General features: G+C 33.1%; 2 protein-coding genes and 1 long non-coding RNA gene across 3 annotated transcripts; 2 read left to right on the top strand and 1 right to left on the bottom strand.

The window, feature by feature from the left end:
- Positions 1 to 1,616: 1,616 nt before the first annotated feature.
- Positions 1,617 to 3,369, top strand: LOC132609876 (ethylene-responsive transcription factor ERF027-like). The gene is made up of 2 exons (XM_060324062.1): positions 1,617 to 2,675; positions 3,043 to 3,369. The coding sequence occupies exons 1-2, from the start codon at positions 2,255 to 2,257 to the stop codon at positions 3,222 to 3,224; spliced, it is 603 nt and encodes a 200-aa protein (XP_060180045.1). The 5' UTR covers positions 1,617 to 2,254; the 3' UTR covers positions 3,225 to 3,369.
- Positions 3,370 to 8,926: 5,557 nt separating this feature from the next.
- LOC132609877 (uncharacterized) lies at positions 8,927 to 9,538 on the bottom strand. The gene is made up of 2 exons (XR_009570959.1): positions 9,453 to 9,538; positions 8,927 to 9,365 (listed from the first exon to the last, which is right to left on the bottom strand). It is a non-coding gene; the product is annotated as an uncharacterized LOC132609877 (long non-coding RNA).
- Positions 9,539 to 22,847: 13,309 nt separating this feature from the next.
- LOC132609874 (ethylene-responsive transcription factor ERF027-like) lies at positions 22,848 to 24,822 on the top strand. Its single transcript, XM_060324060.1, has 2 exons — positions 22,848 to 23,903; positions 24,304 to 24,822. The coding sequence occupies exons 1-2, from the start codon at positions 23,483 to 23,485 to the stop codon at positions 24,483 to 24,485; spliced, it is 603 nt and encodes a 200-aa protein (XP_060180043.1). The 5' UTR covers positions 22,848 to 23,482; the 3' UTR covers positions 24,486 to 24,822.
- The last annotated feature ends 302 nt before the right edge of the window (positions 24,823 to 25,124 follow it).

The following is a 25,124-nucleotide window of genomic DNA, read 5'->3' as shown; positions in this document are numbered from 1 at the left end:
CTGATCAATCTTCAGTATGAATCCGGACATGAAATCTTCAATTATTTTAATATAAAATTTACATATTTAGAAACTACATAAAAATACTATATGCCACAATAGTTAACAAAAAAATATTTAGAAAATATTGAAAAATTTATGATCTAACAAAATATCTTTGATTGTTCAAATACTGAGACACACAAATTGTAATGAAGGGAATTTTTCTTTTCACTATCAAAAGGATTGTATAACGTTTAAGGTATTGCCACAATTGAAGTGACTAGACGAATTGAATTTGTCATTAACATGTGTTTAAAAAGTGGCACCTTGTACTTGTAGTTATTCATGGATATTATTTCAACTACAAGGCCTTGTTGGTTAATTCTCATCAATAGAAATATCAGACACAAACACAAATTAATAATTATTATACCATATCTTTTTATAAAGGGAAATCTTTTAAGTTGTCTTCAAATGCTTTTATTCTTATATGAAATCATTAATCAAATGAAATGGAGCCCAAAGAAACCCAAGGAACAGTTGATTAATTGTTAACAAATTTCAAGTGGGATCATTAAACCTGTCATTGGCAATATTGTCATTAATTGGCATAAAAAGATTATTAATCTCAACATAATCAACAGAAGAATGAAGAAATATATTCAAATTTTGTACAATAAGGATCACCTACTATATCAGTAACAGAAGATTATTGCATCCTTAATTTGCTAGTTCAAATACAAGTCATTTCTTAAAAACCATACTAGTGGACTAATATATACCATAAAATTTTTCTATTTCCAAATAATAGAAGAAAATGAAACAACTGAACAGAATTAGTACCCCAAATTTGTTTGCACGATTGACAATAATATTATTTAAGTTTTGTGCATTGATAGTGTATATATTAGTAAAGGACGAATGGAGGGCGTGTGTATGGTTTTTTTACTTTTCCTCGATCGTAACCTGAAAAATAAAAGAATACCTTGCTACAATCAGTTAAATATTTGATAATATCCAAAAACAAAAAATCTATTTGTGTAAATATAACTTAAATCTTATCAGCAAAGATGACAACTGACCATAAAAAATGCATACCATCATACAAGAGCGAAACTAGAAGTCCGGATATGGGTTTCGCCAAACTCAATAATTTTTGCTCAAATAATGTATTTGTGTTAAGAAATTTATTAAATATGTATAAATAATAAGTTCAGAACATAAGTATTAAATTTGAAATCATCATTCTAAAATCTAAAAATATAAAGTTGAACTCTTGGCTCTGACTCTGCGATCTAATCACGTGGGTAACAATATCCATTTTTTTTCTTTCTATGTGAATAAAATAATCACATAACTTGCACACTAAATTGTGAAAGAAAATGTTGTCAGCATGGAAATGACGTTGACATAACAGATGACAACTATAGATAACAACTATTAAAGCTAAATTGGCACCAAATTACGTGTGCAATTTCTGTCACACATGTCTCACTCGTGGAACAAAATCATGCCAATTAATATAACAATACCATAAAACCTTTATAGCAACTTACCCACGAATTGCCCACGCTTTCACTTTTTCTTGAGCATATATATAGGCAGTGAGAAGCACTTAGGCATAACACATACAATTCTGTACAAAGACACACTTATCAATAGGATTTTTTACTTCAATGCACTGACAAAGTAAACATTAATTATACTGTCAGTGTATATAAGTTAAATATTTACATATCGACATATCCACACACATATATACTTAGCCTTTCATATATATACTACCAAGTCTAGCCAACTCAGCGGCCAACACAAGAATAACGTCCAATCCAAGTCCCTCTTGTCAATCAAGGGCAATACGAGTGTCACAAGCTATTTCTTATAAACACTCGTCATTATTTGAAGTTTATGCGTTCTGGCAGCCCCTCGCTTCTTGCAGAATCTACAACATATTTATGCTAGCTACTGGTTTCTCAATTTATTATACATACATTTTTAATAGATTTTTTAACATATATAGAGTTTGAGTCTAAGCTATTGAGTTTTGCCGAACCCAAATCATATATTCTACATCCGTTGACTCTGAGCGGACTATCAATGCACTAGAGGAAATTATAAGAAGCGCATTACACATAGATGCATCACACGTACAATTGTACACACATATATATAAGAGTTTAACTTCAATATACTGACAAATCGAGTAAATTATACTATCAGTATATATAAGTTAAATTCTACTTTATATACATATATATCATCACACACCTATATGGCTGACCCTTCACATAGTATAAAGTCTAGGACAAATACCAAACATCCTTTATATCGTGGGATACGTTGTAGAAGTGGGAAATGGGTGTCTGAAATTAGAGAGCCACGTAAGACTACACGAATATGGCTAGGTACATACCCTACTCCAGAAATGGCTGCTGCTGCCTATGATGTTGCTGCCTTAGCTCTTAAGGGAAGTGATAATGTTGTACTAAATTTTCCTCACTATGTCAATTCATATCCAAAGCTCTCTTCCTCGCCATCTCCGATGGATATACGACGCGCCGCGGCTGCGGCCGCGGAGGCAATGGCCCTGCAGGGCGACGATGATTGGTCGACAGGAAACAGGAGTGGAGCTACGTGTGATGAAGGAGGTTCAACTAAATCCTCTTCGTCGGAAAATTATGCTATGCAAATAGGTAAATACACTGCGTACTCCATCCTCTATTTTATTTTCTATTGTAGTAAGACTGTGTATGGGGTTTAAGTAAGTGTTTTTTTTTCAAAAAAAAAAAAAAAAAAGGTTAAATAGTTTCAAAATATAAAGATGGTGCAATCCTTTGTAAAACAGACTAAAAGGGAAAGATCGAAACACATAAAATAGGATAGAGGGTGTATAATAAAAATTGTCAAATCTCCATAATAAAAGGGAATTTTCTATTCTAGGGGTAAAAATAGTAAGAAAAAAAAAAGTTTTTTAAGGTCATGTTTTAAATTTCATGTGTGACGTTTTTCATATTTTTAAAATTCTTCTATTAAAATTTCTAACTCTGTCACTATTGCCAGGCAATACGCAGATGATTATGGGTGAGGAGGAATTTGTTGATGAGGAATCATTGTTTGGTTTTCCAAGTTTGCTTGTTAATATGGCGGATGCAATGATGCTTAGTCCCCCAAGAATAAACTCCTCATCCTTTGAAGATTATTCACCAGAAGACTTTGATGTGGAAAGTCTTTGGAGCTATTAACGATCAGAGATTAATCTAAGATTTAGAGTTAATTAATGAGTCTTAAAATGAGTGTAATATTATTTTACACACAAGTAATAAGTATCTTTTTCATTTGTATAAATAATTCGTGTTGTTCAATCAAATTCGTGGAGCTCGCTTTAAATCTGCCTCTATATATGTAGTTTTCTGTAATTGAATTATAGAGATGAAGAAGAAGATACTGAGACGAGAGAAGAGAGAGTTGGAAGGAAGAAGAAGATAAACTTGTATTCCAAAATCTAATTGAGTACAGTAGACTCTTAGCCTTTTATAACCACCATCTAACTACTTTAACAACCTAACTAATTATTGGACTAATTACACGATTAGTAAATAACTGAAAGGACTATACTACCCTTAGCTTAAGTGACAGATATTTCACTTCTCTCTACAATATATTAATAAGTCAAGCAGTTTTTCTCTCTAATGGAAGTTTAACTTCTATGTCGTGCACGACTATGTAAAAAGAGGTTTTACACTATTAGGGGTTGTTTGGTTTAAGGATTAAATTATTTCGGGATTATAGTCTTGATCCCACTTGGGATGTAAGATAAAATAATTTCAAGTGCGATGAGTAAGGTGTGATATCTCAGGATTAAATTTGAGATTAAATTTATACTGTGTTTGATTGAGATAAACTTTTAGCATCAACCAAACAAAATATAAATTTAATCTCAAATATAGTCCTGGTATATCCCACCTTATCTCGCATGCCAAACAGCACCGTATATCTATCACCACTATTTTTACACTTCAGCTCCCTCCGGGAAGACTTCTTTAATCATGAAAAGGCATTCACATTACTAAAATAGTTGTAGGACAGTGCCTAGTATACTTTTCAATAGTTGGCGTGTAGAGACGGATCTAGAATTTTTAAAATCTGGTGCACTACTAAAGAAAATAAAACAAACAATGCATTAAGTGGTGATGATCTTTGTTCATTTAGGTAAATAACTCAGTTTTCAATCAAGTTCACCATTAAACTTTTTATAGCATGGATGTCAACATGTAATATTCGATGCAACAACAATAACATACCCAGTGAATAACATATTATAACATATTAATTCTAGAAGATATGTACTCCATAAAATGCCTAGTTTGCCGAAAAGAGCATTGATTAACGTGCACCATAAATTACATAGTAAATCTAGCCCTTGGCGTGAGTAACATATTATAACAGATTGGTTGCCTTTTCTTTTTTGGAGATTATCAACTAAAACTTATCATAACGATTTGCCAGTAATTACCTTAAATAAATTATAAATGGGCAAAGCTTTAAATTTACCTTCTAAGTATGATTTATAGTTTAAATTTGTCTTCCGCCAAAGTTTGGGATAATTTGCCCTTCCCGTTAGAATACTTGATAAATTTGTCTTTATATGAACGGAAATCTGACTTGAACTCCGCAACACAAAAAAATTAGTCACGTCAGATCCACGTATGCTTCACGTAAGCTCCCAACCTCAATTAATTTAACTTGTAACTCATAACCCGCTTCCCCATCCCATAAAATCATACAACCCTAGTTCATTTTATTTTAGGACGAGAGGGAATCACCCTCATTTACAGTAAAATATGCAAGGGGATTTGGAACTCTAGCGAATCTAATTTCTTGGAGGTTGGATTCTCACTAGATATGGTACAGAAAAGGATAATGCCAAATAAATAAATAACTATATTTGCATTAAAACTTGCTTAGACAATGCCATGATCAATAGTTGACAAAATCAGCCACTTTAATGTCATAATCTCCCATCGATTTTCATCAACATTGCAGCACATACGAAAGGTATCATTCTCCAAGTAAATTGAAGGAAACACTATCCTAGCAGAAAATAAACAAGGACTTCAAGAGTATTAAGGAGTAATTTACACTAAGGGTGTGTTCGGTATGGAGGAAAATGTTTTCTAAGGAAAATGTTTTCCTGGAAAATGTTTTTTTAGAAAATAAGTGAATTTCCACTTATTTTCTCATGTTCGTTTGGGTAGTGGAAAATAAGTGAATTTCTTACTTATTTTCTCATATTCTTTTGGTTGATAGAAAACGTTTTCTGAAAAATACTCATCCAAGCCTCACCAATTCCAATCCAACCCCATACCCCCAACCCCACCCACACCCCACTCCCACCCACCCACCTACGCCCCCACCCCCTCCAAAAAAATTCTTTTGATTTTTTTTTTGTTTTTTGTTTTTTGCACCCCCACCCCAACCCTCACCAACTCCAACCCAACCCCATATCCCCACCCCCACCCACACCCCACTCCCACTCACCCACCCCTATGCCCCCACCCCACCTCCATTATTTTTTTTTTGTTTTTTGTACCCCTACCTCCAACCACTCCCGTAACCCATACAACCACCCCTCCCCTCGCACCCTACGCCCCACCCACCCACCCCCTCCCAAAACATTTTTTTTGAAGTTTTATTTTTTTTTCTAAATTTTCTACACGACGACATCCCCCATCACCCCCCTCCCCCCTTGCGTGGAACCCATACCACACCAACACCCCCTTCCCCAACCCCAACATTTTTTTTTTGAAGTTTTTTATTGTCTTTTGCGGGTTTCTACACCCCCTACCCCCAACAAAATCTTTTCACCCCCCCCCCCCCCCCCCCCCACAAAAAAATACCCACATCACTCCTTCCAAAAGTTTTAATTTTTAATCATGCAAACATTCAATTTTTATAATTGTCAACTATTTTTCAATTTTTTTTTGGGAGGGGGGGGGGGGGGAGGGGTGGGGTGCAAAAAACCAAAACAAATATCAAAAAAAATATTAATTTTTTTTTGCGGGGGAAGGGGGTGTGTGTTGGGGTGAGGGGGTGGGGTAGGGTGCGGGGTGGGGTGGGGTGCAAAAAAATAAAAACTTTTTTTTTTCAAAAAAAAATAATATTTTTGCCGGGGGGGAGGGGGGGGGGGGCTGCAAAAAACCAAAAATAATGTCAAAACTTTTTTTCCAAGAATACTATTTTGTTTTTTTGCAGGGGGGTGGGGGTGGAAAAAAAATTTAAAAACTATTTTTTTTGCTGGGCACCGGGGCGGGGGGGGGGGGGGGGGGGGGGTAGGGTGCGGGGTTTGGGTGGGGGTGCAAAAAACCAAAAAAAACATCAAAACTTTTTTTTCAAAAATATTAATTTTTTTTGCGGGGGGGGGGGGGGGGGGGGGGGGAGGGGGGGATTGGGGGTGAGGGTGGTAGGGGTGCGGGGTGCAAAAAAAAAGTCAAGACTTTTTTTTTTCAAAAGAAATAATATTTTTGCCCGGGGGAGGGTGCGGGGTTTGCGTGGTGGTGCAAAAAACAAAAATAATATCAAAACTTTTTTTCCAAAAAAAAAATTATTTTTGGGCCGGGTGGGTGGTGGGTGGGAGTGGGGTGGGCTGGTGGGGTGATGGGGGGTTGGGAGTGGTTGGGGTTTGGTGGTTGGGATTGAGTTGAGTAGTGGTAGGGTGGTTGGTGGAATGGACTTGTGAACTTGTTTTCCCTACTTTTATTAGGAAAGTCATTTTCCCTAATTTTGAGGAAAATATTTTCCAAAAGAAAATGTCTTCCAAAATTTTTGACCAAACGAACATGAGAAAATTGAAAAACATTTTCTGGAAAATATTTTCCTCCATACCGAACACACCCTAACTCTACAGAAAATGTTTTCCTCCATACCGAACACACCCTAACTATACAGTTGGTCAATGCGAGAAAGCCCAGCAAGGCAGTAACAATCAGAATCTCTTATAGTTAGACAAAGGTAAAAGCAACCCTCTAATATTTGAAATTAAAGTGCAATATAAAGTAAGTTTTTTAGATTGAACAACAACCACTTGTGACTTCTCATGATTTATTAGTCAGAGCATAGAAACCACCCTTTAAGTTTGCTGCCAAATGCATGGAGTTAGTATGGGGTTGGGAGCTTACGTGGGGATGGGGAAACGAGTTATAGGTTAAAATAATTGAGGTTGGGAGCTTACGTGGAGCCTACGTGAATTTGCCGTGACTAATTTTTTTATGTTGTGGAGTCCAAATCAGACTTCCACCATATAAGGGTAAATTTATCAAGTATCCTAACGGGAGGGCAAATTTGATCTGAAACTTTGACGGACGAGAAATTTAAACTATAAAGCTTACTTAGAGGGTAAATTTGACCTTTGGCCAATTATAAATCTCTGATAGTGTAAATATGTTACCAGTACACCATCAATTTATTGAAGTCCTTGTCTTGAAAAAAGAAAAGGGACCAGGGAAGAAAATTGTCATATAACATGTTCGGTTCAGACACGAATTAGCGATGTTGACTGTCTCATAAGTCTATTTAACACTATAAATATTGCTACTTCAATATATATATTTTGGAATTACGTTATATCTATTAACAATATAAATTATTTTATACTATCAATGCATTTTTTTTGGTTATCATAGTTTCTCACTCTGTTTTTAAAAATTATCATACCCCTTCGTTATGAAGACTTACCTATTGTTTGGCATAATACCCAAATGTACCCTTAAACTTAGCATGTTTTGTAAGATAGGCATATAAACTTACAAGGTGACCAGATAGACACTTAAACTTGCTCAAAGTGTATTTTTTAAACACATTTCTCCATCTGGCAACTAGCGTGGATTCAATTTTATCCTAAGCGCGTGAAGGTTTTTAAAATTGCTGAGTCAGAATATAAGGCAATAAAAAAAACAACTTTATATAACTTATACCCATCTTCTTCCTGCTAACCACACCATTAAAGTCAAAAAAATTCAGAGTTCATCCCATGTGCTTTCTTCAACCTCTCTCTCACATTAGTGTAAAAAACTCTAATTTAACTCTCTTTCTTGATATCCAAATAAGTTGACGATGAGACTAGGTAATCGGATGTTTTCTGTAATTGTGGAAAAAAGTAGTATCACAAGCTTCTTGGTCTCCAAATAACCCTGGTCGAATATTTTATGGCCGCGAATATGAACAAGTAAGTACTGTTTTATGGATCTTTGTTTTCCTTAATTTAATTTCAGATTTTCTTTTTGCTCTTATTCTGGACACTAATCTTCTATGGCTTTGTGACTAGGCTGGATGCAAGTATTTTACGTGGTATGATGAGCAAATGCCTGGTCAAGCTAGAAGGGTTATATGGGGCTTTACTAAATTGAGGAAAAGAATAAGAAGTGAAAAAGCGCAAAAAAAAAAAAAAAAATCTAAAGAAGTGTCTCTCCTGTCTTATTATGGTGGTTGATCATGTAATTCTACTGTTTGAATTTGTTTACAGTGTAACTCCTATTATTAGGACTATATAATCTAATGTTATAAAGCCATTTTGATGCAATTCTGCAATTTGGATGGAAATTATGCATTTTGTATGCAATCTCAATTTAGTACATCCGTGTTGTAAATCAATGTATCAGTCAAACATACATGAAAGAATTCGGAATTACTCGTTCAAGTTGTTTACGATAGACCTTCGACTAAAAAAAAGTGAATAACGACCAATGACATGATCATCAAAATCATTGATACTAAACTTGAAGGCCTAAATTGTAAACTATGCAACTTGGACAAGTATAATATAGAGCATCCAACTTCTCACCAAATTTGGTTATAAACAGAACTGAAACATTTGGCATAGTTGAAAGGACTGCCAACACCACTTTGTCAACAAAATTTTAATAAAACTAGAAAATTGAAATAGATACCATCAAGAAACTTTCGGCTATCCTTGTGCTATAATTAATACAATTAAAGCTCAAAATATGAGCTGCAAAAGAGTTGCTTCCAGGCCACAAAACAACTAGTGTTGAAGAAATTAATATAAAATCCCAAAAAGCAAAACAAGTTGTGCTAAAGCACTTGATTTACAAAAGTCCTCCTAAAGTGATTCTTAAAGTGCTAAAGCATTGTTGCTCTCAAACAGTTGCATCTTCACTGGGTCACTCTATATCATTTGATGAAGCAAAATTTTTCAATTTTTTTCTGGCACTTGCAACAATGTTTCTGTGATGCTGAATTTGGGAAGTGGTTATAGCTTTCTTGCCTTTCCGTTTGAGAGCATGAGGTCGAAAGCCAAGATCAATATTGGTTTCAGCTGCATTTTTCAGAAGTCCGGGTGTTAGAACTCTTTCACTTGGCATCCCTTGCTGCAATGTTTAAGTAAATTCAAATTAGAATCAACATCTCAAAATAGTGTATATCCTGCAGTATTTAAGAAAAACAAATTTACATACGTTGAATATTGATGTTCCAGTACGTATGTCAGTGTAAATACCATATCCCTGCACCTTTGGTCTTGTAGCACCAAAATCATATCGTGGGGATGGGGAAACGAGTTATAGGTTAAAATAATTGAGGTTGGGAGCTTACGTGGAGCCTACGTGAATTTGCCGTGACTAATTTTTTTATGTTGTGGAGTCCAAATCAGACTTCCACCATATAAGGGTAAATTTATCAAGTATCCTAACGGGAGGGCAAATTTGATCTGAAACTTTGACGGACGAGAAATTTAAACTATAAAGCTTACTTAGAGGGTAAATTTGACCTTTGGCCAATTATAAATCTCTGATAGTGTAAATATGTTACCAGTACACCATCAATTTATTGAAGTCCTTGTCTTGAAAAAAGAAAAGGGACCAGGGAAGAAAATTGTCATATAACATGTTCGGTTCAGACACGAATTAGCGATGTTGACTGTCTCATAAGTCTATTTAACACTATAAATATTGCTACTTCAATATATATATTTTGGAATTACGTTATATCTATTAACAATATAAATTATTTTATACTATCAATGCATTTTTTTTGGTTATCATAGTTTCTCACTCTGTTTTTAAAAATTATCATACCCCTTCGTTACGAAGACTTACCTATTGTTTTAAGTCAATTTTAGCTGAAGGTGTAAGAACTTACACAATCAATGTTCTAATGTATTTTTACTTTGACGTTGTATTATAACGGTTATTCCATAATCCATTTATTTATTCGCTTGTTAACTACAATTGGTAATATCAATCATCAGCGTAATTATTTCACATTAAATGTAAGTGTGTATATATATATATATATATATATATATAACTTGAAAAAGAAGATATTACTAAAATAAAAGATTTTTCTGTGGAATTTGTCGAAAATTGACTAGTTGGAAACATTTCCGACGAATACTCTCTCATAGTATCATATTTCCAATGATGTTCCAACAATTAATGTCTATCAGAAATTTGTATCTATTTTTTAGTAGTGTGATAAAAGATCAGTTAAATTTCTATTCATGATCCATGTATATATATCTTAGATTTTTTTCAGGTATTTTTATATCTTGTGAACTACAAAATTCGACTTGTATCAATCGCTAAACGTTAACTTCAAATTTTAAGGAATTCTAGGTGAACACTTCAGTGTGTCCACACATTATCATAATTATCGTACCTGCACATCATGCACCTACATATATCTTATCAAATTTATTATTGAAAGAAATTGGACATTATTTGTAGCAACCGCGTTTTTTAAAAATGCACGTGATAAATGCCTCGGTGCATGTTATTACTTCTTTTAAATTCTGTACGAGGATGTATAATCCTTGATTAAGATTTTTATTTCGATACGACACAACCTAGAGAGTTTTTTTTTTATACTTTAATTATATCAAGTAATAACCAGAAAATAATCATTCTTGCCATTATCAAATTGTCGAGATATTATGCTTCACAAAAGTTGAAAACGAAGATATATTGGTCATCCAAAGTTGTGAACTTATAGAAGTAAACGCAATTAGAACTATAACGGATGTGCTGAAATGAAAAATATTATTTCATACTTAACTGAATATCTCAAATTCGATCGAGCTTTGAGAATATAATCCTCTTTGAAAAAAAAGGGATAAAATTTCTGTTTGAGTCAAAAATCGTACTTCGACCAAAGAGTTAAGAATTTAAATTAGGTTAACCACAGTTGGTAGCAATTTGATAAAATGGTTGAAAATACACAAGCAAGTTAATAAAGGCTGATAAAGAATAAATAAAGAGAAAAAGTAAACTTATGCCAATTATGATGAATAAAAGTAATGGATTTCTCCTTTGCCAAGAATGAACAAGAGCTTGATGATCAGAGAATAATAATAATAATAATAATAATAATAATAATAATAATAATAATAATAATAATAATAATAATAATAAGTAGAAAGTAATCAAGAATAATCTATTTCTTTTTTAGTGAGTATTCGATGCCTAGATATACAAGTGAAAGTACTATTTATAGGTATTTGGTCTTGTCTGGTGCCCTTCCCGTTGTGTGTAGGTAACAGCAATCATTAATTGCTGAATTAATGATTGTCATTTAATTCCTTGATTCTAGCTATCAGAAACCATTTCGCCGTTACTGCATTAATTCTATTTAATGCATAATCAATAGGATCTCGTTTGTTATTTCCGTTGATGTTCTCTTCGTTGATCATGTCATCAGTATCAATTGCCTATTCGTCAATGTCGTGCTCGGCGTTATCATCTGATCTTGTTACGCCGTTACACTTAACAGACACATGTCAACTATATGTTAGTCCACGTGTTAGGTGCGACTTTCCCCCATACACTTTCCAATAATGAACTATGTACGACTCGAATCCAAATGATCAATCGGACTGATTAGTTTCGGACACCGAATGAATCAAATCAAAGAAGATAGATAAAAGATATTGCCGTGTAGGGACGGAGCTAGGAAGAGGTAAGTGGTTCAATTCAATTCACTTCAGCGGAAAATTATGTCTCATAAATAGGTTAAATATATTTTTTCTTTTGGTTATATAAACTAATAAACTATTGGATCCCCTTAATATAAGAAAAAGTTTTAGTGTAGTGGTAAAGAGTGTCCAAAAGTTATTGTAAGTATTGACGAAATCAGGATGTCACTAAGAGGAGTTAAAATATAAAGAAGTAACCTCACGAAAACTTTTAGGCGATTATATATTAAATTTTTTTCACCTATCAACACAATCTAATTTTCCAGCGAAGAGTGTCGTCGATTAACACCCTTTTGAATAAGGTGACCCCATCATTGACTGTAAGTTACAAGTTTAAATCCTGACTATGATGTTTTAGTAATTTTTTTAACGTTTAATTATATAAATTTCCAGCCACTATTAGCATGTGACAAAGCTATAACATTAAAAAGTACTTAATATGTTCTTGTGTCGACTCGTCAAACAAACCTTTTTGATTCGTTTAGCTTTCAAGAAATCCAAAAAAGAGGAAAGGATATGTCTCTTGTGATCGCTTTACGATTTCTTCTTTGTTACTTTAAGAATCTAATCATATCTATTGAGAAGCCGCAATTCTGTAGTTGTTGAATTGAATAATTAAACAAAGTTTGACTTTACCTTTAACAACATCCATGGCCGACATTACCATCCCTTTCCTTAGCAACTCACTTTCTCCATTACATCAGGATTTCAAATTTATAGATTTTTAGAAAAATTATCTTACACGCACGTGGGAATCGAACCCACATTAAGGAGAGAAGCAAAGGCTAAGCAAGTTCCATTTCTACTGTTAAACCAAAATTAAGCTCATTTTTTTACTAGGTTCTTGACAAATTTGTTATATATTCAATGGATATCTCTTAGTATAAATACAAGAATAGCGCGAAAGTTACTGGGTTCCCGGAAATCCACATCTAATACCCTAGATCCTTCACCCTGATTATAGAGAGAAATTGGTAGCATTCAAGTTTGAGAAATCTGAAACTGGGAACGAGTTGTGAAACAAGCTTGCAGTAAACATTTATCCACTTCGATTGTTTACATTCAACCAATGAATGTAAGATATGTCTTTCATACATAAGTTTGTCACAATCATAATTAATTTTATGTATTCTTAAATATATTTTTTAGTTAACTAAGGTTAAAAAGATTGGTTGGACATTTAAATACCTGATTCGGATAAGTATTTTCCCAGGCAGTTGGGTCCAAAATTTCTCTCTTCTAATTTATAGAGTTGTTAATTTGTTTTGTCCAATTTAAGTTTTGTTGCTGTATTAAGCTATTGAGGTTGTCACCTTAGCAGCTTATAGTTGAAGCATTATAAGTTCTTACTTCGTTGAGGAGAACATTAGTTCGAGCTAGAGCTAGCATTGAAGGGGTCAATAATATTTGAGTGAAATATGTTATGGGGGTGGACTTAGGGGTAAGCTCTTATCTTAGGATCAAAAGTGTAATCTAAACTTGAGAGTTAGTTTAAATCGCATAACGGTGTAGAACTGTAGGTTGTGGTTTTATATATTTAAGCTAAGGTGATTTTTCACGTAAAAATCAAGCATTCTTTACTCTTTTTTGCACTTTACTTCCACTTAGTTACACGGCAAGAACATCCAATAAACCATAGTACGAAAAAAATTATAATGATCAATTTACCCCTTCTAGTATCATTTAAGTGTGTGAAATAATAATATGGAAATGGCTTATAATAAGCTTATTGATGTTGCTAGAAGATTTTAATTACACAACTCCTAATCAGGTAAAAATTTCCTTTTAAGTTCTATGAACTGATAGTGAAATTCTATTTACATAATATAATTTTTTATAAGGTAACTACAAGTAATTTATGATAAACATTAATTGGTAATTTTGAATAAAAATTAGTTAATTAACATATTATAATAGGTAAAAAAACATGGATTAATTGTGTAAAAAATATTTACTATCAATGTTTATAACTTAATTCCAAAAGATTTTACAACCACATTAGGTTACTCACACAGACTGTTGGAAAGTAAGAAAAAAAAATATTAACAAACACTTATTTAATTATGAGCAGATACACGTGAGGGTAAGTCGTGCTAGGAACTATTCAAAGAAACTATTTCAATAGTGTGAAACTTTTTTTTCAAGGTTAAACAAGTCTCCCTCTTATCAGAGAGAGAAGTAATACTAAAAATTTAAATAACAAATTAGCAAGTCAGTAATGGAGAATAAGAGAGTAGCGAGCTATTAATAGTATGTTCCAGTTAGCAGATGTGCTCACCAAAGTACTTGGAGTTAGTCAGCATTATTTCTTACTTACCAAGCTTGGAGTGTTCAATGTCTTCTCACCCCCAGCTTGAGGGAGAGTATTAAGTTGATGATAAGCTGACTAGGATCAGTTAGTTAGTTGTAATGATTAGTAGTTAGTGGGTGTTTAAAAGTTAATTCATTTGTTAGCATGTCACGTGTTAAGCACATGTGGCAAATGTATATATACAAGGTGTATATCACACCCATACACAATAATGAAAATATCTCTTCTTCCACTTTCTTCCTCTACACGATTTCCTCCCAAAGTTGAAACCCTAAAATCTCTTCACAAATCAGTCTTCAATGACTGAATTTAACAATAGTAGACGTTGAATCATCTTGAATATGTTTGCTTTTTTCATTTTTTGAGTCTCCGTAGTAAAATTCTGGCTCCACCACAAATAGATCAATGTGGAGAATTAAACTATTTAGACATAATAATGACCTTTTTAAAGTAAATAACTTACATATAACAATATGCTTGCCATTAGTGACTGCATAATAGTCCCTTCATTTTGAATTCCTTGCAGGATTGCACTATGTATAATCTCCTTTTAACTGATATGTGAACTTAATCACCTCATTATTAGTCATTTCATATTTAATAACACTTCATTTTTATTATTAATTCCCCCATCAATAATCTCTGTACTATGTATAATTTACTTATAACTACTATGTGAACCAAATGATCAACACGACACATTCACATTACACAAGTTTATAGAACTTAATTAATAGATTAAGGTCCATTCCTCCTTACATCCTCAATTGAAAATTTTCACGTAAAGATTAATTAATATATGATTTTCAAAAACTGTTAATCTGAAGTGCAAATATAGGAGAAGAATTGATTGATTAATTAACTGGACATTAAGAGTATAAGACTTTACACAAAAATAGCAGAATGGTTAAAAGAAACTGTTAATTATTTATTAGTGGTAATGGTTAATTGAATGTTTCTACAAATGATAGGAAAGTGTGACTGTGCTATACTGTGTATTGTGTTACGAAGTGAGCTATTAGAAGTACACTCCAAAAAACGTGAATGTGTATGTGTGTGTGAATTGGGGAGTTTGTTGCAAATGATAAGATGAAATCTTGGGCATGTGGCAAATTTCCATTGGGCTCTTTTTTTTTTTTAATAAAATTTAAATACACTTATAACAAATTAACCACCTAATTTTAGATTAAGAAAAATACAAACTTATACATTTAAATCCGGTTAAAAGAAAAGAATATTTTTAAAATTTTCTTATCTTAAATACGACTCTATTTTTGTATTATATTTTTTATTTTCACAAAAAAACCACTAAAATGAGATAAAATTCGAAATAGCAAGATTAAGCCAAAAAAAATATTTAATGTTAAAAATCATGTAAAATAACTCGGAAAGGGTCAAAATTACGTGTCTTATTTGGGTTTCATAAATTACAACTAAATACAATATTAATTTTATACCATTTCTTCTTTGTCTGTATCATAATCTAATGATTAAAGAAAATTTGACATTACCTTAACAATTACATCCGTGGCCGACTTAACATCATTTTCCTTAGCACTCTCTCTCATGTCCTTTTCCATTGTTCAGGATATTGTACACTTCTCTTTTATGGTGGAAAATTCTCTATGTTCCTACGCTGAGAATTAGGCTTAGTCAAATCTTGTTAAATTTTTGTGTTATTTTTCTTCTCTATTTGTTTTTGTGGATGATTGTGTTCTAGTAATTAACCCACGATTCTTTCACAACATAGAAGTATTTTTAGGTTTTTTTTTTTTTTTTTTGTGTTGATAAAAATATTACTTCGAGCTAGTATTAGCTTGAAGGGGTTAGCAACATTAATATTCAAGTAATAATTAAGTGAAGGACTAATTAGGGGTAAGGTCGAACAATTAAAAGCGCATTTTGCACTTGGCTTATTGTTTTAGTGGAAGAGTTAGCTTGAATCCCATAGGAGTGTAGGTCATGATTGTTATGGTGATGGACATGGGGTAAGGCCTTAATTAGGATCATAATTAGTGTGATCTGAACGTGGCTAATTATCAATAAAAATTAATCCGCATTCGGTATTTATACAAAGCCATTAAATGTATCATAGGTGCTTGCATGTGGATTTTAACACTTAATCATAGGTAATTAATATGTATTTTCACCTTATCAAATCATTTAACTATAACAAAATTTACATGATTTTTTGTGTAAACACCTGATATGAATAAATATTACCTTATTTTAGTGGAAGACTTAATTTAAATCACACAAGGGTGTGAATTGTAATTTTTACACCTTTAGCCAAGATGATTTTTCATGTAAAAATCATGTGTTCTTTACTTTCACTCAATTACGTGATAAGTGGTGATTTTACCACTTATTTTAGCCTCTTTGCTTTGGTTTTTGTGTTCTTAATCTATAATATGAGGCTATTCTTGGTGTGTTTGCTACTATTTCAGGGGCATTGAGTCATGAAGAGAATTGAGATCAAACTGAGTGAAAACGAGCCAAAAAGGAGCTAAAACGAAGAAAAGGGAATTCTGGCAGAAATACCCTTCGCCAACGCGAAGGTTGACCGCATTCACGATGGTCAATGGGTCAGTAAACCTTCGCGACGCGAGGGTATGAACGTGAACGCGAAGAGTATTTTCTAGGCAAAACTGGGAAGAAATGGAATTTCACGTTTTTTTGTTCCCAATTCACATAAAACTCGACCAAACCTCTTGGAAACTCATCTTTGGCACAAAACACAATTCTTGGAGGCTAGGGTTCCTACACCACACTTTGGAGTTGAAGATTTGAAGATTTGGGTTGAGAACTTTCTTAAATTTTTTTCCATTTCTTTGATTCCTTGCTTTGTAATGAATATCTACGTGTGTAGTATTTATTTTCTTCCTTTGAATCTTGTTTATGAAAATATTCTATGATTAAAGTATTGGATGAAACTCTTGTTTTGCTTATGTATTGAATGATTTTTATTGCTAATGAAGTGAGTTAATGTGATTTTAATTAATATTGTTCTTTAATGTTTCTTAAGGGATTAGCTAACCCTAAAACCTGCCTATTTACTTCGATTTGAGCTCGAGAGAGGAAGATTGAGGTTGAGAAAGATTAATTAACAAGAATTTGGAGGCTTTAAAACCCATCTAATAACTTGAGCTAGAGATAGAAAAGTTAGTTGAGATTATATTGATTGTGCTTAATATCACACTCTAAGGCTTGAGAAAGCTTTGATTTGGTCGAAAGACTTTTGATGAGATTTTAGAAATCATTATCTAATTAGCATAAACTCACTCATAGTTGTAAAATCGTGAAATATATTGGATCGTTACTTGAGAGTAAATTCCCTTGTATCCATGCTTGTGGTCATTAATCATTTTACTTGCTTTTTAGTTAGTTTTATCTTTGTTAGTTGTTAAATTAAAAACCCAAATATTGAAGAAAAGTGTTCGGCTTAGAGTAGAAAGTGATAATTCCTTGTTTAAATCGCCTAGTATATTGTTCTCTGTGAGATCGACCCCGACTCATAATTGGATAAATTATATTGCATACAACCACATACACTTTCTCTTTGAGGAGTGAATTTAGACGTTATCATTACGCGACAGGAACATCTAGTAAATCAGGCCCATCATAATAATTCATGTAGTTTAAGCAGACTTTTAGCAAATTTTGAAAGGGTACGGAAATGAGTAACACCTATTCACCCCTCTTTTAGTGTAAGTGTATAAAATGATATATGAAATTGGCGTATAAGCTTATATGATGTTGCTCTGCCAGAAGATGTTTGTTACACAACTCTGGTCGTTCCGTTATTAATGCAATTGAACTCATTAGTATACTTTCGGTTCGACCTATTTATACATTTGAAAAAGATATTATTGTATGCGTACAATAAAGTCATACTTTCTAAACTCATTAACTTTAGATTTTAAAGTCGTCTCTATTTTTCAATATCTCCAGAGACATTTAGTATCAGAGTGTCCTGGTGAATAATCTTGTGACAGTAACGAGCTTATTCTTGGGGGAATTATCTGATGGAATACAAGCATATGCAGCGGAGCAAATAGCCAGGATCAAACTTGCATGTAATATTGACAATACATAATCAAGATATTAATCAAACATAAAATTGATACTTATCTCTTAAAGCGTGAACGCAATCTCAAATCTAGCCTTCAAGCACGAGCAAAAACCATCCACGCATTCATTCTCCAGTTCCATAGTCTTCTACTATGTAACCCGAATAATACCAGAATCTACGAAATTCGTGTGGGCAAATTTCTATGGAAAAAGTGTAGAAACTAGTAAAAACCTTGGCCTCCTTATGGAATAAGACCCCTATTTTATAACTATCGGTTTTAAGGTTTTCACCCTTTTTCAAAACCTGTTGGGTCTTATTTTCCGCCAAGAAATAATATTCCATTTAATTCTTTATTATTCGGGCACAGCAGGGACCACATAATTTAATTAACGAGGCTTCCTATTATGAAATTAATTCGAAATATTTGAATTAATACCATAATAAATTACTATTTATTCCACTAAAAAATCGTAACTGCACTCCTCAGTTCAATTTTGAAATCTTTCATTTAATCTTATTGAACTCCCATGTTAAGATTACAAATACCAATCAATAAATTAAATTACTGACAATTTAATTCATTGACTGTCCTACCTTGGCTTAACAGGAGTAAGGTATGCATACGCTCTACCCTTCCCAGACCCCACGTTGTGGGATTCCACTGGGTTGTTGTTGTTGTTGTTAATTCATTGACTAATTGAATCGTTTATATTTCCGCTTAACTTATATCATGTGACGGATACAAAATCCACCTGCAGGGTTTTCACATGAGACTTATAAGCATTTATAAAGGGATATCATCAATCTCAAAGTCGAGCCATGGATTCTATCAACTAATTATTATTTCACAAATGTATTTTGCCATTATTCAATTTACCAGGAATACATAGACCCGCAATTGAATCGTACCTTTTAATAAGTCAAAATAATGAACAAATCACATTGATCATAATAATTACATCAAGATTTAAGAGTATAAATATATTTAATGAACTAGAGAATTTATTTTATATATTCAGTACAAAAACACTTATCTCTACTTGGTCCGCTCAATACATACAAAATGTACTAGCACAAGAAGACGGAATTATACCGTTTCCATAATGAAGATACATTATATTAATCTTGTGCTACAATCATACCGATGGCCTTGTCCAAATTCCATCTTAGATTGTGAACATAAACTTTATACTTATAAGAATCGATGATTTAATCTTCTGTGTAAAAGCTAAACTCTATATACTAAATCATCTACTATATAAGTAAAGGACACACATACTAGTACATGATCTATTTAACTCTTTATTAAAAATTGAATAAATAATTGTTCTATAATAAATACTATATTCAAACACATGATTAATAGTATATATCCCAACATCATCATCATAGCCTCCACCATATCAACTATCAAACTCAGAATATCGAACCAAACATAGTCGAACTCGAGAGTACGTTTTTAGATGGATCCAGAATTTGAAGTTTATAGGTTCCTACAGTGACTTCAAGTTAGTATATACAATAATAATTGGATTTACTGTAAAAGTTACTTATAGATATTTAGGAAATTTCTAAACATATATAGAGTCTGGACAAAACTCGTAACCTAAACTATGGATCCACCCCTAGATTCTTTAGTGTTTACTTTTGCTTAAGCATCAACATCTTTTTTGTTTAAAAAAATGAAATTTATAATAGAAATTGATTGTGTTTGCATAAAGGGAAATCTACATGATGTGGCAAACACTAGTAGGTAATTATATTTAATAGCTATAATTTAGATTAATTACATCCTATCGTACGAGTAATATGTTAAATACAATTTATAGCTACATATATATTTAAAGTAGAATACTTTATTTTTATTATTTATAAAAAAAATTATCTTGACTGCTTCTGCTCTCCGCTGCCTGAGCTACGGCGAACGAGCTCCGGCCACCAACCAACAACAACACACCACGGCTCCCTCCGTTCCCTTCTCCTTCTACTCCCTTCGTTCCCTTCTCCTCGCTGCCAACCACAACAGCTCCCTCCATTCCCTTCTCGTAGCCAATGTCGACTCCGCCACCGTCAACATTTGCCGATGGTGGCGGCGGCTTTCTCTTTCCCGTCACCATATCTCTCTTCCTCTTTCCCAGTGGCGGAGTTGTTGGTGACGATGACGATGATGGTCATCGTCGTCGGATCGCTGGAAATGAAGGTGACGATGAAGGCTACAGCGGTGGTTGTTGGTGACGGCGTTGATTTCGTAGATCTAGTGGCGTCGGTGTCAGATCTAGACAGAAATAGTCAAATCTGGCTGGATTTAGCGTATTTTGTATTTTTGAATACCCTTCATTGTCCAGATCAGACCGAAAAATACACTGTATTTTCTTAGAATAAGATGTTGATGAAGACACAGAAATAAACATTAACGAACCAACTCAAGTTTGATTCGGCTCGATTACAGTTTAGCAATAAAGCTCGATTGAGCTCGGATAGGTCTTTCGACTAATTTGCTCGATAGGAAAGAAGCTCGATTGAACTTAACTTGGCTCATAACTATAACAAATGTGGGTAATTAAATTTGACTTGGTTAGCTCGATTGCTTAGATGCTCATGTTTAAATAGGACCATCGCTTAATTTTTTCTTAAGTGTAATTAATTGTGACTTTTATCAACAAAAAAGGGTTAAACAATGTTTTGTGTTCAGTTGGGTGATAACCTTATTTCTCTCTGTGTATATATCCTCTTGAACCTAAATTCTAGATTTGGTGTTTCATACTAATTTAAATGCTATCTTTGACATCAGACCTCAAACAAAACAAGAAAAGAGTAAAGGGATCAGAGAAAAAGAATATGATTGTTTGATATGAATGCTTTTCATATATTAAAAGATAATATTTCCTTTGTTTCAATTTGTTTAATTTAATTCGGAGTATGAGGGTCAAACTGACTAATCTTTAGTGTGAATCCGGCTATGAAATTTTCAATTATTTTAATATAAAATTTACATATTTATAAACTACATAAAAGTATTATATGTCACAATAGTTAACAATTAAAAAATATTTAGAAAGTATTTGAAAAAATTATGGTCAAATAAAATATTTTTGACTGTTCAAATACTAACTAAGACAAACAAATTGTAAAGAAGGGAATTTTTCTTTTCACTATCAAAAGGGATTGTATAACGTTTAAGGTATTGCCACAATTGAAATGACTAGACGAATTGAATTTGTCATTAACATATATATGTACCTTTTACTTGTAGCCATTCATGGATATTGTTTCAACTACAAGGCCTTGTTGGTTAATTCTCATCCATAGAAATATCAGACACAAACACTTAATAATTACTATAATATCTTTTTACAAAGGGAAATCTTTTAATTTGTATTCAAATGCTTTTATTCTTATATGATATCATTATTTAAATGAAATGGAGCCCAAAGAAACCCAGGAACAGTTGATTAATTGTTAACAAATTTCCAGTGGGATTAGTAAACTTGTAATTGGCCATATTGTCATTAATTGGCATAAAAAGATTATTAATCTCAATATAATCAACAGAAGAATGAAGCAATATATTCAAATTTTGTACAATAAGGATCACCTCCTATATATTGGTAGCAGAAGATTATTGCATCCTTAATTTGCTAGTTCAAATAGAAGTCTTTTGTTAAAAACCATACTAGTGGACTAATATATACCATAAAGTTTTTCTATTTCCAAATAATAGAAGAAAATGAAACAACTGAACAGAATTAGTAACCCAAATTTGTTTGCACGATTGACCATAATATTATTTAAGTTTTGTGCATTGATAGTGTATATATTAGTAAAGGACGAATGGAGGGCATGTGCATGGTTTTTTTTACTTTCTCTCGATCGTAACCTGAAAAATAAAAGAATAACTTTGCTACAATCAGTTAAATATTTGATAAGATACAAAAAAATTATACTATTTGTGTATATATAACTTAAATCTTATCAGCAAAGATGACAACGACTATAAAAACTCCAACCATCATACAAGAGCAAAGCTAGAGGCCTAGATACGGGTTTCGCCGAATCCAATAGTTTTTGCTTAAATAATGTATTAATTTATATTAAGAAATTTATTAAATATGTATAAATAATAAGTTTAGAACCTAAGTTATTAAACTTGAAATCGTCGTTCTAAAATCTAAAAACATAAAGTTGAAATCTTAGCCCTCATCTAATCACGTGGGTAACAATATTTAATCTTTTTTTTTTCCTTCTATGTGAATAAAGTAATCACACAGCTTGCCATCTTGGAAATGACATCCATGGTCCATACCAGACAACAGCTATTAAAGCTAAATTTTTACCAAATTACGTGTGCAATTTTTGTCACACATGTCTCACTCGTGGAACAAAATCATGCCAATTAATATAACAACACAAGAAAACCTTTATAGCAACTTCCCCACGAATTGCCCACGCTTTCACTTTTTCTTGAGCAAACATATATATAAGCAGTGAGAAGCACTTAGACACATAACACATACAATTCTGTACAAAAACACACTTATCTATAGGATTTTTCACTTCAATGCACTGACAGAGTAAATATTAATTATATTGTCAGTGTATATAAATTAAATATCCACGTATCGACATATCCACACTATATACTTGACCTTTCATATATTTACTACCAAGTCTAGCCAACTCAGCAACGAACACAAGAATAACCTCCAATCCAAATCTCTTTTGTCAATCAAGGGCAATACGAGTGTCACAAGCCATTTCTTATAAACACTCATCAATATCTGAAGTTTATGAGTTCTGGCGGCCCCTCGCTTCCCGCAGAACCTACAACATATTTATGCTAGTCATTGGTTTCACATTTTATTATACGTACATTTTTAATAGAATTTTCAACATATATAGAGCTTGAGTCTAAGCTATTGAGTTTTACCGAATCCGAATCATATATTCTACATCCGTCGACTCTGAGCAGACTATCAATGCACTAGAAGGAGTTCTAAGAAGCGCGTGTACACTGTACAATTGTACACACATATATAAGAGTTTAACTGCAGTACACTGACAAGTCGAGTAAATTACACAGTAAGTGTATATAAGTTAAGTTCTACTCTATATACATATATCATCACAAACATATATGTCTGACCCTTCACATAGTACAAAGTCTAGGACAAATACCAAACATCCTTTGTACCGTGGAATACGACGTAGAAGTGGGAAATGGGTGTCTGAAATTAGAGAGCCACGTAAGACTACAAGGATATGGCTAGGTACATACCCTACTCCACAAATGGCTGCCGCTGCTTATGATGTTGCTGCCTTAGCTCTAAAGGGAAGTGATAATGTTGTACTAAATTTGCCTCACCATGTCAATTCATATCCAAAGCTCTCTTCTTCACCATCTCCGGTGGATATACGACGCGCCGCGGCGGAGACGGCGGAGGCGATGGCCCTGCAGGGCGACGATGATTGGTCGACAGGAAACAGGAGTGGAGCTACGTGTGATGAAGGAGGTTCAACTGAATCCTCTTTGTCGGAAAATTATGCTATGCAAATAGGTAAGTACCCTGCGTACTCCATCCTCTGTTTTATTTTCTGTTGTAGTATGACTGTGTATGGAGTTTAGAAAGATTTTTTAACCTGTGATGACATTAATTATGTGGCTATAAAGCATGTCATTAAGGGTAAAATGAAAAATTTAAAATTAAATAGTTTCAAAATATAGAGATGGTGCAATTCTTTGTGAAACAGATTAAAAAGGAAAGATCGAGACACATAAAATAGAATATAGGGTGTATAATAAAAATTGTCAAATCTCCATAGTAAAAGGGAATTTCTATTCTAGTGGTAAAAATAATAAAAACTGTTTTTAAGCTCATGGTTCAAATTTCACGTGTGACGTTTTTCATATTTTTAAAATTCTTATATTAAAATTTCGGACTTTGTCGCTATTGTCAGGCAATACGCAGATGATTATGGGTGAGGAGGAATTTGTTGATGAGGAAGCACTGTTTGGTTTTCCAAGTTTGCTTGTTAATATGGCGGATGCAATGATGCTTAGTCCCCCAAGAATAAACTCCTCATACTTTGAAGATTATTCACCAGGAGACTTTGATGTTGAAAGTCTTTGGAGCTATTAACGATCAGAGACAGACGAATCCAAAGTTTAGAGTTTATTAATGAGTCTTACAATGAGTGTAATTTTATTCAACGCATAAGTAATTTTTTCAAATAAGAAAAACATTAATAGTAGTGACATAACAGCGGATGCTTCTAGACCCATACCGTATGAGGATTGAGTGGAACTGGAAACTCTGCCACTTGTGAGGATAAACTCCCTTGGAAAATGAAGACAAGAGTTGCGCGTAAACATGACATAAAATAATTAATTAATATTATCATGTCAGATTTTTTTGATGACATATGTAATTGAGTGATTTTATGAGATAATAGGCCAAAGTTGAGTGATTTTATTGATATGTAGCAAATGTCAATGATTTTACTACATAATTTCTCAAAGTTCAGTGACCTTTTGAGATATTTACCCATAATTTCTTAACATTTTTTGGCTTCTCCCTCTCTTTGGGAGAGTCGGATATACCCTCTCTGCCACATCACCTTTTCTCTCTGCCACATCAGCATTCCGGGAGCAATATATGTAAGATATTCCGAGGGGTAATAAGACCCCCGCAAAGATAAAGTGTATAGTTGAAATTTCAATCAAACGTTGGGGGCTCATTAGGCCATTTTCCCCGTTAAATAGAGGTGCCCAAAATGCA

Source organism: Lycium barbarum, chromosome 9 (assembly GCF_019175385.1).
Source record: "Lycium barbarum isolate Lr01 chromosome 9, ASM1917538v2, whole genome shotgun sequence".
In the NCBI taxonomy this organism is placed as follows: Eukaryota; Viridiplantae; Streptophyta; class Magnoliopsida; order Solanales; family Solanaceae; genus Lycium; species Lycium barbarum.
Note: the sequence above shows the minus strand (reverse complement) of the source record. Positions and strands in the feature narration are given on the sequence as shown.

What these genes read in the sequence shown, in the direction of transcription:
- LOC132609876 (XM_060324062.1), top strand. Translation starts at nt 2,255, where the DNA reads ATGGCTGACCCTTCACATAGTATAAAGTCTAGGACAAATACCAAACAT. An exon ending in AAATTATGCTATGCAAATAG is followed by an intron (nt 2,676 to 3,042) that starts GTAAATACACTG and finishes CACTATTGCCAG; the next exon opens with GCAATACGCAGATGATTATG.
- LOC132609874 (XM_060324060.1), top strand. Translation starts at nt 23,483, where the DNA reads ATGTCTGACCCTTCACATAGTACAAAGTCTAGGACAAATACCAAACAT. An exon ending in AAATTATGCTATGCAAATAG is followed by an intron (nt 23,904 to 24,303) that starts GTAAGTACCCTG and finishes CGCTATTGTCAG; the next exon opens with GCAATACGCAGATGATTATG.